The sequence below is a fragment of the Chlamydotis macqueenii genome, chromosome 9, assembly GCF_036417535.1.
Source record: "Chlamydotis macqueenii isolate bChlMac1 chromosome 9, bChlMac1.mat, whole genome shotgun sequence".
In the NCBI taxonomy this organism is placed as follows: Eukaryota; Metazoa; Chordata; class Aves; order Otidiformes; family Otididae; genus Chlamydotis; species Chlamydotis macqueenii.
This window is the reverse complement of record NC_141564.1, coordinates 10,118,846-10,135,671: the sequence shown is the minus strand read 5'-3', so window position 1 is coordinate 10,135,671 and position 16,826 is coordinate 10,118,846. Positions and strand designations below refer to the sequence as shown.

At 51.4% G+C, this 16,826-nt stretch overlaps 1 protein-coding gene across 2 annotated transcripts; it reads left to right on the top strand.

Annotated features, from left to right (window-relative positions):
* Positions 1-408: 408 nt before the first annotated feature.
* Positions 409-7,263, top strand: CRYGS (crystallin gamma S). 2 transcript variants are annotated; one of them, XM_010125750.2, is made up of 3 exons: positions 409-797; positions 4,724-4,966; positions 6,935-7,263. In XM_010125750.2, the coding sequence occupies exons 1-3, from the start codon at positions 777-779 to the stop codon at positions 7,205-7,207; spliced, it is 537 nt and encodes a 178-aa protein (XP_010124052.1). In that variant the 5' UTR covers positions 409-776; the 3' UTR covers positions 7,208-7,263. The 2 variants fall into 2 exon arrangements, with proteins under 2 accessions (XP_010124052.1, XP_086610834.1); XM_086754708.1 differs by lacking the exon at positions 409-797 and having other exon boundaries at positions 2,081-4,966.
* Positions 7,264-16,826: the final 9,563 nt, after the last annotated feature.

Genomic DNA, 16,826 nt, shown 5'->3' with positions numbered 1-16,826 from the left:
AAACTCTTTTGCTCAAACCTCAGACAGTGGTGTAAGAGTTTTGAGTTGAATTTGACATTGGCAGATACGGTCAGAAAGTTGGGCATCATTCTTTACTATCTGATGTGTGAAATCACTCACTTTGGGGGGCATGGCCAGACATTCTTCTTTTTCTCTGTCAGGCACCATTTGGAGCAATATAGCTCAGGCTGAGTGTGTGCTATAAAAATATGTGGCCTCTTTGCCGCACAGATGTTTCCATTGGGAACTTTTGAAGCAGAGCCTCTACGCAGAGGCTGCTCTTTGCAAGCCTGTGGTGTCTTCCCTGGGCACGTGTTCACCGTTTCCTAGCTGCATCCTTCGCTGCATGGGAACATTCTCTGGTAAATAATGGGTCTCTTCCTTGCAAATGAAGATGGACTTCTAGAGCTGACGAGGATGCCTTGTTGTTTAACGTGCTTGAAAGGGAGAGTGCAGCCAAATTGCCCCCCATCTTCCAGGACTTGGCAACGGGCTGCATGTTTTCAGTGTGTTTGGCAGAGTTTTGGTGTTCTGACTCAGCAAATGGTAACAAAGGGAGGATGGCGAAGCCTTCCTTTATTCCATAATCCTGTTTGCTTTTCTGGAAACCAGCTATAGCCTCGGAATCACTGACTCAATTTTTGGATCCTATTCTCATGACAAAGCGGCTGTCTGGTTTAAAACAAGCCCATTATAAAAAGGGCGCCTCGGATCCTGGCTGTTTGTAACAGCTTCTGACGTTCCTCCAGCACTGGGGAGCTTGGCTGGAACGGAAAATGTCCAGAGCTGGAACCAAGGTAAGTTTATTTGCAGCCTATTCATGATTGTGGCTACGAGTACAGAATTTGTCAGGGGTAAGTTGTGGAGAAACTTTGGTTTCTTTGTTCTGCTGACAGCTTCCCCCTCATCAGTCTGTTGGCAAGAGGAGATGCTTGAAATCCCTCCTCAAATGGGGGGGAAGTTGGAGCTGAGCCCTCCCTAGCTTTTCCGAGATCTTGACTGTTTCCTCTAGGTGTGTCTCTGCGAGTGGATGGAGTGGGACACAGTGAGGGGATATTTTAAAATGCACCAGAACCTCGTGCCTTGTAGACTGATTGTGCAGGCTGCTGTGCCAGTGTTGAATGTGACGAGACGCATTTGCAGAGCAGGGTCTCGTGGAAGGCTTCCTTGGGAGGAGTTGAGTCCCAGCGCCAGCGGGAGCTGCCACATCCTCCTTCCATGGTGGAGCAAAGGATGTGCTGCCTGAATGATGACCATAGCACCGAAGGCAATGGTATTCCCTGAGAGATATGAACTGGCCTTGTGATTTGGTGGTATCAACAGAGATTAATTTAAAATGGAGAAGCAGGTAGATCAGAAAGTTCAGCTTCAGCTAGAATGATGTGCATCAGATGGGGATCCAGCTCTAACACTGCGTTCTTCAGTCTTGAGGTTAGCAGAGTTGAGCTGGTTGGTCACACAGACCTTTTTGCAGGGTTGGGACTGGGCAGGGATAAACAGCTGGAAAAGGAGGGCGAGAACTTTGGGCTAGTGACCAGTTTCTCCTGTGAAATGCTAAACAACTCTTAAGAGGCTGTTGACAGACATACATCTTTCCGTTATTAGTTTTGCTTTTGGGTTACATTCATTTTAGCCTGTGTAGACTGTAAAACCCAAGGAGACAGAGAGCTCAGAAGCAGAGTGGTTTTGTAGGCACTGGCACTGGCCAATGCTATGGAAGATCTGGATTGAGTCTCTGCCAGGTAAGCCTCAAAAAGCAAAGTTTGGGCAGTGAGTGGTTAGCAGGTTAGTGCTGTAAGCAGAGCAGCTTGATGGCTTTACTGAAGGAAGGCAGTTTGCATCAGAGTAAGATGCGACTGGAACAAATTGACGAGTCTGGAATTGAAATCTGTGATTCATCTGTCATTATCCTGTGGGTGAAAAACATCAGTCTGCTCTTCTTGTACCTGAGTCATTGGAGGAAAGCTGAGAAGCACTGAGTGTGAAGGTCTGAAAAGTATTGAGGGTGCGTGCAAAGCGCTGTGGTGGAGAATGGGTGGGTAGGAGCCCTCTCTAAGTCTTCCTAAAAATGGTCTAAGATTAAACCAACGAACGACAGTTTTGGTTGTTCACTGTTCTGTGGGAATGGCCATACCCTTAATGTGCTCTTGGATTCCTTTGGCTTTGTGGCTTTATAAGTGCAGGGAAAATATCCTCCTAGGAACACCAGGGAGCTTTGCCAAATTGAAGTTCAGTTGTGTTAGACTAGGTGGGGAAGGAACATCAAATGAGCTTTTTCTGTTAGAAAATTAAAGGCCGACTTCTGCCTGCATGGAGACCAGACCTGTGGTCTTACAGATGTTGGGGAGAGGTGATCATCAACCGCGCTGGGCGCTCACTGCATGGACAGGAGTAGGACTGCAGATCAGAAGGGGCTGCAAAGCTCTGGGAGTGAGGTTGAAGAGGAGGAGAGCTCATCAGCTGTCCCGGGGCGGGGGGGGACGGCTGAGCCACAAATAGATGTACCGCCCTGTGGGGCTGTTACTGGGATGCTGTGGCTTCCTTGACCACTGACTTCAAGAAGAGGGTTACTGGTGATGAGTGACTGTAAAATCTCAGGGCTTTCAATGTCATCTCTGGGCTTATGTTGGCAGATTTTTCAGGTGATACCTCTGGGCACAAAGATACAGAAGTAGGATCTGTAAGACAACAGCAGGCTTGTGGCTGGCAAAGGCTGGCCAGCATGTTTAACTGGACCCAAAGGGAGAGCTGGAAATTTTAGTTCACACCTTTTACAACATTTATTCACTTGCTGGAGAGTTGGTAATGATCTCCCAACTCTGCATTGCACTGAAGGTGGGAAGAGCTTGTGCAGGAAGGAGAGACATGGGGATAGGTTGCTTTGCATGCACCGACTGCTTCATAGTGGGAGATTGGTCTCTTGCAAGTAAGAGGAAAATGCAAGGGAAATAACATTATCCTGATAAAGGTCTACTAACAGGCCACAAGACCAAGGGCATAAATCCTCTGGCATGATTAGTCTGACTCCCCATATGCCTGGTCAGGCTGGTAGGACACACTGACCAACTAGCTCTAGGAAAACTTTCGCTAACTTATTTTTTAACACAAAGTGAATGGAAAAAAAAAAAAGTGGGTTGCCCTAGATTTGAATCTATCCCTTGAGTTGAAACTATAACAGTGAAAGTATTTTTAACAGCAGTGATGTTAGATCAATACCGGTAGCCAAAGCACCATAGGTGAAGTACAACCAGCTAGGAACAAAAGGTGGTTGTGTATGTTAATAACCAAGCTATGGAAAAAAAGGATTAGAGTTCTGCATATTAAATGTTTAAGTCACTGTGGCCAGAAAAATTATCTCCAGAGCATCTAGAGGGATTGGCTGAGGCAATCTCAGATGCTACCAAAGAACCTGGTAGCATTTGTGTGGCTGGTACCGTGCTGAAAGGCTGGAAAAGGTGAAATGCTGTCTTGAGTACGCACGGCACTGGATCAACCAACTTGATTCAGTGCAAGGCTCCAGAAGACACTGGAGTAAAGTAATCAAACTCCTGTTAAGGTGGAAGATGGGCTGGTGATTGGGTGAAGCTGAAAGGGATCTGTTGAGACCAACTAATGTCAAACTATTGTTATTTTTGGCATAATCTGGCATCAGAGTACTATAAGCAAGCAAGGGATATTGTCAAAATAGACATGATGGTTCAGGAACCCTTACTGCAAAGAGCAGCTCTTCATGAACAATTGTCATCTTGAAGGACCTAAAAATGGGGCTGTACAAAGGACTGGGCTGGGTCTAGGGCTTGTGTTTCCGTGAAGAATTTTTTTTGAGAAAGGATGCGTCGCCTCTCCAGGCTTGGCTGGGCTGGTGATACCTCGGCAAGAGGAATGGGATTTGCTCACCAGCTCTCAAGATCATTTTGAAACAGGTTGAGATCAAGTAGGGAAAACGTGTCCCTAAGCAAAGTCAGCTTGCCTGGCTGTAGAGCAGCTCTTGAGAAAGAAGTGTGGTGATGGATCCCAAACTTGTAGCAACCAAAGCAGAAGAAACCAACTGCAGATGCAGTTCTTGAATGTCTGAAGAACTGTGCTATCCACCACGTATGTGGAGCACTCCTTTAGTTTTTCTTGGCACTGGTAAAGCTTGCTTTGTCCAGGTTTTGGCATTGACTTTTGAGAAAGCAAACTGTGGACTCTTCAAGTGAGAACAAGGAGAACAATTGCAGGGCTAGAATACATGACCCAGGAGGAAAGAGACCTCACCACCCCGTTATCAGTAAAGGTCTAACTGCAAACTCTCGGTAAGCCAATATAAATGAAACCCTGCTTAGTACAGTCCACTGACTACTTGTGGCTTCCTTGACCATAACTTAGTAACTACTGATCTAGAGAAGATGAGAGGGAAATGTTTTAATAGTGTCTTGCTGCAAAGAGGGCAGGGACTTCACCAAGGGAGCTTTAGCTTGGATTGGGATACAGCTAGGTGCTGGGAAGGGCAAGGAGTTGGTGGCAGCTGGAGGTGTTGGGCCAGGCTGGTGAATTGGCTGCCAGGATTAGTTGGGATGCAGTTGATCCTGGTCAATGGTTGGGCTTGATGACTTTTTGACATCTTGAGCGTTCTGTTTTCAGATATTTCATGCCATGATGTGGCTAGAATATGGATGCAAGCATGTGTATGTGCTGGGTAATGAGGAACCTCCCTGCTTTCCTTCCTCTGCTTGTGTTTCAGGTCACCTTCTATGAAGACAAGAATTTCCTAGGCCGTTACTACGAATGTGACAGTGACTGCCCTGATTTTCACACCTACCTGAGCCGCTGCAACTCCATCCGTGTGGATGGAGGTACCTGGGTGGCCTACGAGAGGCCCAACTTTTCTGGGAACATGTATGTTCTGACGCATGGGGAATATCCTGACTACCACCACTGGATGGGCCTCAATGACCGCCTCGGCTCCTGCAAAGCCGTCCAGATAGTAAGTGTGATCTCTTCCGAAGGGACATTTTCATTTATACATCTATCATTAAAAGGTTTCAGCATGTTTGGGGGTGGCCCCTGTCTTCCTGGGGACCTGTGGGAGCTCCCTTGGAGAAGATTGCTGTAGGTTTGCGCCTGCAGTCCTGCTCTGGCAATGGCAAGGTGTTTGGTGAGTGGAGAAGGTAAATCTCTTCCACTCGTGACTGCAGTGGGGAAAAAGCAGCTCCCTTTGCTTCACAGGTGAGTGAGTTTCCATAGGAACAGCAGCATAGTTTTATCTGCGTGTTCCTTCAGGGACTTCAGGGTCTGGGCAGATCATTCCGAGGTTTGCCTCTCGCCTTCTCCCCTGCTTTGCTGCCGACTGATCTGACTCTGGCAGTGGGCACAAGTCTTGTAACAGTGGGATGTGGATTTTCCAGGAGCACTCAGCATGAGGGGGCAGTCTCTAGCAAACCACAGCTCCCTTCTGACACAGGGAACCAAATCTGAGTATCACCAAGTCCCTCTGGGCAGTGTGGACATGGGGAGAAGAGCCAAGGAGCAGACCTGGAGTGACACTTGAAGCCGTCCGTGGGCACGCGTGGAGCAGAGCAGTGTCTCCCGGTATTAGGAGAGCACAGGGCAATGTGTATCTTCCCACTGCAGCCTGGGAACTGTGCTTGTCTCCTCCTAACTGACGCTGGGGAGATGCTTCTGCAGCCTATGACAGCACCCATCCTTCCACCAGTGGGAGATGGAATAAATGAAGGGTGACAGTGAGCAGTGTTTACACCCTGTGGAAGTGCTGGAGAGGGAATGATCTTTTTGGAAAGCCTATGGGGAGAAGCCCCCTTTAAAGGAGATGGGAGTGTGGATGTTTGGGGTTGAGACACTGAGTGGGGTGAAGACTGCCAGCAGATGCTGTGGGGATCTGTGCATCGCTGACTTGAGCAGCACAGCCATGGATTCCCATTGCATGGAGCAGGTCTCACAGCTGAGAAGGGGTTTTGCTTTTATGTCTGGAGCTGTAACACCACTTTAAGCCTGTTCTGGGTTTGAGCTAGGTCTAAATCCTTTTGCATAGGGCAGGGAGAGTTTCCAGCCAGTTCAGAGCACTGGTCTGGCACAAGGGATGGAGCCAAAACGCGTGAGAGGTACAACGGCAGCACAGCTTCCTTCATCGGGATAAAATGCAGAGGCTTTATCCTGCAGGCCCACCTGGTGCCTGGTTTCCCCTCTGTGTGTGGGGAGGTTGCACGGGGTCCTGCTGCTCGCAGGCATTAGGTCAGAGCACCGTGGAGAAGCTGCAGCAGCAGCGCATGGATCCGAGACTCTGCTGAGTTCGGCTGGGGCTGGCAACGAGAGCGGGCTGGGGGAGGCGGGGGAGGATGGTGTCCGGGCAGCTGCAGATTAAAACTGCCGCAGTGCCTTCAGGCAACGCAGCACTTCAAATCACAGTGGAAAATATCTGCGCTGCGTTTGCCTCTGATACAGCCCAGCTGGGGTCACCAGCTCATTAAACTCCTTGTTGCCCGGAGGAGAGGGGAGTGGAGGGCGTCCATCTCTCCTTCTGATACTCATGCAGAGTGGCTGAGGGGTTCAAGCCTGTGGTGGGACGGGCAGGCTGCATGGGATAGAGCCCACCGCTTGCTGACTTGGCCTCACCCCTCCCTGCATCCTTCCTCCCTGCGAAACTGGGGCTGCGCTGGGGCTTTGAGCTGAAAGTGCCCTGCTCCCGCTCAGTGCTTTTATGCCCTCTTTGCATGTGATGTTTGGTCAAGAGTTACCCCGGCTGCCACCCCGCTGTGCTTTTTGGGGGCTGGTGTGAGCTGTTCAGCCCTGCCCTGGTTTGCTGGAGAGGTGTTTTGTACCTCATCTGAGTCTGACTGTGCCTCAGCTTTGCTCCCATCCGCTGGTGACCACTGGAACCAGGGACGTATTGGTGCCTCCTTCCAGCGCTGTGCCATTTTCTCTCTCCTTCTTCTAGCCAAGTGGAGGCCGGGGCCACATCCAGGTATTTGAGAAGGGAGATTTTGGCGGGCAGATGTTCGAAGCCACCGAAGACTGCCCTTCCGTCATGGATGAGTGGCACATGCGCGAGGTCCATGCCTGCAGGGTGCTGGAGGGCGTCTGGGTTTTCTACGAGCATCCCAACTACCGTGGCAGGCAGTACCTGCTGCCCAAGGGGGAGTACCGCAAGCCCGTGGAGTGGGGAGCCGTGAGCCCCGCTGTCCAGTCCTTCCGCAGCATCGCCGAGTGAGGCAGCCCGTTGGCTGGGCTGCCAGAAGCCGTCAATAAAGCAACTGAGTCGCTCACCTCAGCTTGTCCTGCTTATTCCCAGGGTCCACATGCGAGTTATCCTGCCCTGGCAGAGCTGGTGTGGAGCTGAGCCTCTTCCAAGCGAAATGTCCTGCACCATCCCCAATTGCCTCTGTCTCTGCTGTCATCACCTTCCTCCAACCTGGCCCTGTCCCCTCCCCAGCATCCCACTGCTCCTCTCCAGGGAAAAGCTGTCCTGAAGCCGGAGCTTGTGCTCCAGCAGTCGGCCAGTCCAGTGGAGCAGTGGCACTTACCTCTCCCTGGGGCTCCAGTTTTCCGCGCTGGCTGTGGGTGGCTCAGTCTGTTGTGACCATGGGGAGTCCCCTGTTGTGTTGCTGCACCATGGCAGCTTGGCAGAGGGGGCTGGTGGTGGCTGGGGAGAAGGGATGAGGTTTATATCCATCCTGTGTGCATAAGGCCCACCTGGGGAACCCAAGCGGGCAGCAGATGTCTTGTTGCTGGAGGAGCAGGTCCCTCGTGATGCATGGGGCATCCATGGGGGATGTGGAGGGGAAGTGGAGGTGAGAGGCAGAGATCTTGGAGTGGGGAGGTGGGAAACAGCCACAATCTCCACAGAGGATGCTGGGGACTCTGGCAGCCCAGTGCACTGAGTGTGAGATGCCCCTCGTAGGTGTGAAACAAGGGGGCAGGCTGCTGAAAATGGGGCTAAGCACCACATCAAGCTGGGCAGCTGGAAGGGGAAGAAGAGGGTGGGCGCAGACAGATGGTGAGTGTCTCTGAAAGCTGCCCTGGGATGGGAGGTTGCTGCCGGACAATTCTGAAGGGCAGGTAGAGATCCGTGGGCACCTGAGATGTGCAGGGAACAGAGGGGGCTGTCGGGCTCCCTAGGGCTCCCAGTCAGCCCAGTTTGCCGCCAGCCAGAGCACCCCATTTTGCCCAGTGCCGCTAGATGTCAGGCTGGGCCTGTGCAGGAATAACTGATGTCCGCTGCGCAGGGCACTCTGCTCCTGGGCACCCTGGGGACCCGCAGCCCGTTTGCATATCGAGCCAAGGGGCCTCGGGATAATGACGCCGGATGTAGAAGCGGAGCCCTTCTAGCCATGCTGCGCGGTCTCTTCCCGGTTGATGTATGAGGTTATTACAGAGCAGGGAGGCAGGTTAAGTGATGCTCATCAAGCCGCGGTGCCATGACCCCCTGGGAACGCAGCCACTGGCAGGGAGAGGGAAGGAGCTGCCAAGAGGGGCAGCTCTGGCCTTGCTAGCTTCCCCTGGCAAAAAGGTGGGCTGAAGAGAGTTGCCTTCCTCCTCCTCCTGCTATGACCCTGCAGTTCACTCCTCCCAGCCTCAGCCTCGTGCTCCATTCCAGCCCTTTGCTGCTAAGAGCAATGCATCTCCTTGACCACCCTCTGTTCCCCCCTCGCCTTTCTCCTCCATCACCTCCCTATTGTGGGTCAGCAGGATGCAGGCATTTCAGCATTACAGTTGGATCTTAGTGCATTTTTTCCCCAAAATATTTCTCCAGGACCAACCAAACCTGCCAGCACCCAGCTCCAGCTCCCCTTTTCCCCCGGCTCCTGGTAAAGCTCTCCAAGTGCCTCTGAGGGCTCCTGGCTCCTGCCTGTGCAAGGCACTGCCTCAAGCATGGCCTGGTTGCCGTTTTTCTGGGAAGCCACTTGCTGTCCCCATTTTGGACGGACATTCTCCTGCAGGTAGGCATACTCTGGCCACTGCATTTCCAACCATCTCCCACCCAGATTTTGGGAAATGTCTGCCTGGGTATCTTGATTCCCCATCCCCAGATCTTGTTCTGGTTTGCCCTTACAGCCACATTTCCTCCACGCGTCCTTCCCTTGCATCTCTTGATCTACCCACTGCGAAAACGCAATTATCTCAACTCTTTTCCCCCTCCTCCTCCGGCCGGCTCTTGCCCTCTGGTGAATTTTGCATTGTGCCCCAAATGTTGGCAACCAACGCGAATAACAATAAAATATGCTAGTTGGGTGGGTTTTTTATTATTTTTTATTTTATTATTATTTTAGATTACTTTTTTTTCCATCGGGGGCTCCCTTGTCACGGCTGCACGCTGAGTGGAGCGCATATGGATATGAGCGGCAGTGAGAGCGAGCGGCGAGCGCCCGCCGTCCAAACCCAGCCTGCTGATGCCGTTTTTCGCTTGACAGCTAATTTCCATTTTTCAGTATCAGGGGGTCTGCTCCGGTAATTGGCATGCAGATTGTGTCTGATGGGCCTGTTAGACATGAGGAAAGACTCTGCTCGTTAGAGTAAGCCGACCCCAGGCTGATGGATGGGGCGTAAGGAGGTCATTGCGAGAGAGAATATACAGATGCCCGCACGCACCCACACACCTGCGAAATTTCACATTTCGTGCCCTCCCCCCACTCCTACTTTCTTTATCCAGCAAACTCTAATCTATCATATTTCGTTGAGACAAATCCTGATCCATTTCTCTCTCTTTCCTTTTTCCCTTTAAGGGAAATGTGATGGAACCTATTCCTGGCTTTAATAAGAAGATGGTGCGACATAGCAGGAATTAAAGCGGTGCCATGCTTCATTAGCAGCTGGGGATCACACGGAGCTGGCCCAGATGTTAATTACACTTTGGGAATTAATTGGTATCAGGCATTCCTCTTCTCCATCATCTGTAATCTGGCAGGTGTGCAAGGACTTCTGGAATCAGAGACCGCTGGGTGGGTGTCTGCCTCCCCTCCTCAGCCTGTCCAGCGCTGGCCGTGACCAAGGGGCACAGGCTGGCTTGAAATCTGTGTCCATCCCCTTAGTGTCCAAAGACCCTCTGCTGGTTTTCCCCCTTTTCCTCCCCGTGCCACTCTTCTCCAAACTTTTTCTCCAGCTGCTCAGGAGAAGCAGGTCCAGGTGGGACTGAGGAACGGTGGGACGTGGCACTGCTTTGAAGGAGGAGAGAGCATCTCAAAGCTGGCTGTTCCCACGGGACCCCAGGGCACCCTGTACGAGGGCTGGGGGGATGTGGCCTCCGTTTCTCCTGCTCCCCACCCCATCCTTGCTGGTCCATCCCTTCCCTCCCAGCGCTGTTCCTCACGCCGCACGGGAGAGCCTCCACCCGCCCCTGCAGCGCTGCTCTTGCTGAAACCCTTCCTCAAAGGAAGCTGGTCTCCGGTTTCTTCCCTCCCCTTTTTCACCTTGAATTCAACCCAACGAAATGCAAAAGCTGCTAAAAGCTGGGCAGGGGGGCTTTTTTTTTTTTGCCAGAGGACAGAAATTATATGCTTGGAAATGAAGAATATTCTTCTGAATGCTGCCAATTTGTTCCTTTTCTGAGCTGGCTGCTGGCAGCCCAGCGTGGGGCACAGTTATCTCTGTGACGGAGCATCACATCTTTGGGTTTCTGCCTGGGCTCAGAGAGATTGCTGCATGGCCCCAGTGGGACACTCGTGCTCAGCTTTGCCCACTCCCCCCAAATGGCCCAGGCCCTAACAGTGCGAGCTTCCTGTCAGCACAGCCATGGCAGGGGCTTGGCCAGAGCTCTCACCATGGCGGGTGTGACAAGATGAGCCTGTCCTCCGTGTTTGCCCTCTTCTTCCAGATTTTCCAGCAGTGGTGCTCCCAGGCTGCAGCAGAAATCCTCCTTGCTGCTTGCTGTGGGCACAGCCTGAGCTTTTGTGCTGCCCGCAGCAGTCCTCAGGGATTTGTGGGCCTTGGTGTTGCTGATGCTCTTCAGTCTTGAGGCATCAGCCGACTTGATGCAGGCCCCTTTCCCCAACCAGCAAAGATCATTAATGTCACTTCATTGCCACACTGTGTTACCGTTTGGTTATCCTGGAGCCCTTGTCTCTGAAATCAAAGACCCTATCGGTTCAGCCATTTCCTTTGACCATACCTGGCCAGTCTCTGAAGGTCCTCACTGGTGATTATGGCATGTGCTTTGGTTTTGCCAGTGCAACCCTTCCAGACATCCTCTTGTTTTGTGTGTGAACCACCCTATGTATCCCCTGTTGACACTGGCTGAAATACGAAGGTTGTGCGGAACAAAGGGTTCAGGAGGAGACGGTCAAGACTGGCTCTTGCCCATCCTGGTTTGAGCTTGTGTGTAAAGTCCATCCCAGCTCAGGGTGCACAGAGCTCTCGAGCTGGGCACAAGTAGGTGCAAGAGCAGAGCAGAGCTGCTTCGTAGCTCACACACGGCTGTGTACCCACACGCATGTCGTGGAGACCCCTCCACTGTCTGCTCACCGTCACGCGTGCCCTCTTGGGCCAGATGTGCCGGCCATGTGCTGGGTTGGCCATGCCCACGAGTGAGGGCACAATGCCGTGGGTGAGAGCAACCTCTCTGGGACACGCGAGCGGTGACAGGGCATAACTGCTGTGGCAAGGCGCTGGCACCCCAACCTGGGGCTCTGTGGCCCCCTTGAAATTCCAGAGGGAGAGGAGAAGGCACTGCCCAGGGGATCAGGCTTCTCTTTGACAGTCCCCAGCAGAGGGCAATAGAAGCAAATGGAAGAGACAAGACCTCGCAAGGGATGCGCAAGAGGAGCAGTTTTCAATGTGCGAGCAAAGAAACACACAAGCGGGAGCGATGTACAAGAGGGGACGATGTGCAGGCAGAGCGATGTACAGTGGGAGCGGTGCCTGGTGGGGCTTGAGAAGGAGGTCAAAGCAAACCAGAGCAATTCAAGGATATTTTGGTAGGAGTTAAAGCAAAGCAATGCTTTCCTAAGACCAAAATGCATTGCTTTGGGTGTGGATGGAGAAGGAAGGGCAGATATTTAACCCTTTTGTTTAAACTTTCTTGATTTTAGGTCAGTTTTTAGGTGAAAAGTGCTGCCGTGACTGGCATGGCTGAACACCTCCAGAGAAGGGTGCTGGAAGGAAAGGCTCTGAGAGTTCCCAGCACCTATTATATTCCACTTGGCCAATTTGTGAGACTCACCTGAGCTTGGTTTCTGGGTCTCTGCATGCCACATAGCCACACATACCTGGAGGCTCTGCTGATCTCACCCTGCCAGAGGGAAGTGCTGGGCTGGGGCTGGCGCTGCCCGCAGGCACCCTTCTGCCCTGCAAAGGGGATATCGCAGCGGGCTGTGGGGGAACATCCCTTCCACCTGCCTACTGCTGGACCTGCTCAGGCAAGAGCCTCTGCCCCGCTACGATACTGCTCCCTGCATGCTCCTGCCTGGCTTGGCAGGTATTCACATAGAATCACAGAATGGTTTGGGTTGGAAGCGGGGTTTAAAGCCCATCCAGTCCAGCCCCCCTGCAAGGAGCAGGGACATCCCCAACCAGATCAGGTTGCTCAGAGCCCCGTCCAACCTGGCCTGGAATGTTTCCAGGGATGGGACATCCACCACCTCTCTGGGCAACCTGTGCCAGTGTTTCACCTCATACTGCTTGCAGGTTTCCTGTATATGATTTTCAGCTTTTATTTGTCCCAAACTGCTTGGAATTATGCAGGGATACTTCAGCAAGGAAAGCTTTCCATGGCAGGAGCGAGACCTACAGATGCCCTATAGGACAAGACCTACAGATGCCCTATAGGACAAGATGTCTGTGCAGGAACCACAAGGGAGTCTTTCCTGTCAGTATTCCCACCTGGATGTAGAGCTTTGTCTTTTTTTTTTTTTGGGAGGGGGGCGGGGGAAGGCCAATTTTTCAAAAGAAAAGGCAGAAACCCTGGAGGTGTGAGTGCTGGGAGCAGCACTCTGCCCAGGATGCAGTGTGCTCAGGAGGGCCGGACACCCCAGCAGGCAGCAGGAGGTTGTTTGGGCAGAGACCCGGACCGCGGTGCTGCTGCCATGGTGCAGGGCTGGGGACAAAGCCTTGGGGAAAAGGACATTTTTGGGAAGGCTGGGGCAGACCTTTTGTTGAGATGCTGCTGCTTGGAGAGGGCGCAACCGGACTCCAGCCCTAAAGGAGAAGAACGAAGGGGCTCCACACCTTTGCTCTGTGGAGCCCCCAACCTGCCTCATTAAACCCCTCCTTGCTGAGACAAGCAAGGCGCAATCTCCCTGTCTCGATGTTATCTCCCCATCTGCCTCCTCTCCTGCCACGCTTCCCGATGCTCCTTATCTCCCCTCACCTTCCCCAGAAACCAGGCGTGCTTCTCCCGCTCCCCGGGCTGGAGGCAGAGATGGCTGCCCGCCCCGAGACTCTCTACCTGTGATCTCCCCGGCTCTTATCTGCTGCTGGGAGTTTTGATTCAGCCCCCGTCTCAAAGTCAAATGGATTTCTGGCAGGGCGAGCACAGCGAAGGTCGGCGGCGGGGAGGCAGGCGGGGACCGCGCTCTCCCCCTCCGCCCTGCTTGAGCCAATTCTCCAGGTAACACCTATCCCCATTTATTCTCCAGCATTATCAATTACATTTGGATTATTATTACTCATTCAAGCCAAAGTGAGTCGCAGACAGCTATTTCCTAATGGGGAAATGTTACAGGCGACTTATTAACGAACAATGCGTCATTAAGGGGGGAGAGCTTCAAAGGCTCGTAAATGCATTTCAAAGGACACAACGCGAGCAAAGCCTGCAATCGCATATCTGGGGGACATGGGCAAAATTTGTAACAAGGAATATATTGGGCCCAATGTAATTAACTAATTCTTGATCAAAGGGGTTTTAGAACTGAATGGTCAGGGAATTCAATTATGGGTTTCCTAATGAACCACTGTATGCCAAGACAGGGGGATGTTTTCTCCCGGAAAAGCAGGGCTGAGGATCAGGACTAGGCTTTCCAGGGAGGTTTGAGGAGAGAAGCACTGGAAAAGCTCATCCTGGGCGGATTTGGCACGGGGGACACAGAGTGATGCATCGCGAAGGGAAGGACGGTCCAGGTTCCCTGATACAATTCTCTGTCTCAGAGATGGCCCATGTGGTGGGACACGTTCATACTGTATCTGGTTTTTGGCAGGCTGATGCCTCTTTAGCAGGCAAAGCTGGTGGAAGGGGCTGGGGGCTGCAGTTCCCCGGCACCCAGGATGGCTGCCCTGGGGCTGGCACTGCCTGGTCCCCTCCCTGGAAAAGCTTGGTGAGGGAGATCTCCTTGGCTGCCTGAATCCAGCCTCTGGTAAAAATAATGCCATTCTCTCTTTATGAAAGGAGCATCTTCTAGTCCTTCACTAGTTTCCTTTATTATAGAAAGTTGGTTTGCTCACTTTACAAAGGGAAATGTATTATGAATTTTCCCTTCATTCTCCTCCTTTTTTTTTTCCACGTTTAACAACCGATTTGTGTGTTGCATGAAAGTTACAGAGTTCTTTAGATGCATTTGCTATTTTATTTTCTTTCATTCAAAAATATGTCAGTAATCTTTTTTGTTAACATGAAAGATAAAGGATTAGTAATGCAAGATGCAGTTTTCTTGTAACCTTCTTGAAAGCAGACTATAGTTTCTTATCTGGCTCTAACATTCATTTTCCTGAAATGAAAAAAAAAAAAAAAGACTTCTTAAAATGAAATAAACTATATTCAATTCAGACAAGCAGCACTAGCAGAGAAATTCATTGCAGCTGGCAGAACGGAGCAGCTGCAGAGAAGCCCCTCTGTCGCAGCAGTGAGTACCTTTCCACGGAAGCAGCATGGGCGCGTCCATGTGCGCACACACGTGGGCTGTGGAGCATCGCAGGGTGGGACACGTGCAGGCAGCGCCCACCGCAGCCCCCTGCCACTGATGACCTGAGGCACAGCGCTCTAGCTAGTGCTTGCAGGCAGAGCTATGATACAAAGTCGCTCTTTGGCCTCTTCTGGCTGTCTCTGCCATCCATCTCAGATACCAACAATTTCCATCTCAGTGTCTTCTGCTCACGGCTCATGAGCAAACAGGGTTTTGCAGCACTGCCAGCTCCTGATCACTTATTTGAGCGATGCTGGATCTCCAGGAGGTCCCATCTTGCAATATCCCACCTGTCTTGGCTGAGAGCTTCTCCTCCCATCAGCCGAGGACAGGAGCTCCTGCTTTGGATTGTGCAAGCTGTAGGTGGCAAGTAGGGAGGAAAGGATGCAGAAAAATGCCAGGGAGGGGAACAGAGAGATGGGGACAGGAGGAGGAGGTGTGGGAGCAGCAGGGGACAGTGCGAGGGGCTACCAGGAACTGGCACATCTTCGAGCATCACCTGCTGAAGCAAACAAATTTGATGGAGTTGATCTCTTTGTAGAAGCAGAGAATGAAAGCAAACACAGGGTGAGCAGGGGCTGGTTTTCACAGCACCGAAATACTCCGGACAAAAAAACTGCTGCCCTCTTCCACCAGCCTGACAGCTCTGCGAGGGTGAAATCATTATATAAAATGCTGGATTTCTATGGCAATTAGCTAATGGTTCCTCAGTAGGTAAAACAAAGTAGTTTTTCCCCTTCAGGTGGATTTGGTTAATATTGAGTTAGCATAATAAGGAGCTGGTGTTTATAACTTTGTTTATAACCTCGTTTGCAGGGAATACTTTGTTTTCCTCTGGAGAAACTTGGTATTTTCTATTGCTGAGGGAAATAATGATTTCTGTCGCACACAGCATGGATTGCGTTCTGCTCCCTTTGCAGGGCTTAACAATTAAAAAAAAAGAAGAGCATCATCTTTTGGGCTGAAATCGCTGAAATCTTCGCCTTTAGTGCTTAACGGGTCTCTCGTCCTGTGCTAACAGATCCGTGGTTTCATTTGAGGAAAAGTGTGTTTTCATATCAAAGGAGCCCCCCCCCACTCACTGACCCAGCCTTCCCTTCCCCCCCCTCTGCCCCAGCACACATGCTATTTTAATATTTCATATATTTCATAAGCTTTTATGCCTCTAAAAGAGAAGTGAATTTGTGGAGAGTTGAGCTCTCCAGAGCTGTACTTCAGAGCAGGGAAGTAATTCAGGGTGAAGCCTGTATTAATCTCAGGTGAGAGAGATATTTAAATTCAGGCTACCAGTGTGAATATAAAATGGGGATCTCTTTACAAAAATTTCAAATTGTAATATGCAAAGCTTAAAGAAAAGAAACCCCAAGGGAACAGCTTTCTTCTAGAACATTTTGTTCCAACCATCATCTCTTTACCTTTATTTTTTTATTTAAAAACCCTCCCTTTGCCATTTTGTATTTTTAAATTAAATCTTTCAGTTTTTAAAATGAAATTCGTTATTGCTGGAAGATGGTGGCAGAGGGGGTGGGGAACATAAGTGCCTGGCTGTGAAAAGTGGTGCATGGGCCCAAATTTTAGCCAGAGCAGGAGGAATAGCGACCAGCGAGGAAATAAAGCCCTGCCTGGTTGGCCCCATGTGTTTCCAGGAACGTGGGACCACCTGCCACCTCTCCATCTGGGGGCTGCTGCCTGCACCCTCCTTTTGGGGCAGCTGCCAGGGAGGAGAGGAGCCAAAATCTCATTGCAGCGCAGCGATGTCCTGGCTGTCCTCCTCCAACAGCCCTAGGGCAGCACTGGGCTGGGCTGGTGCTTCACCGTCAGCGCCTGGCGCACGCTCAGCCTTCTCCTTCTAAGCAGGTAAAATGTTAATACCGATTTGTGATCCTAGGCAGTGGACAGTTTATTTGTGTGCGTTTTGGCAGAGGTGGGGATCAGCTTGCAGACGTCTGTGCCCGGCACATTGAGCAGCGCAACCGAAACCACGGGGTACCAACTCCTGGG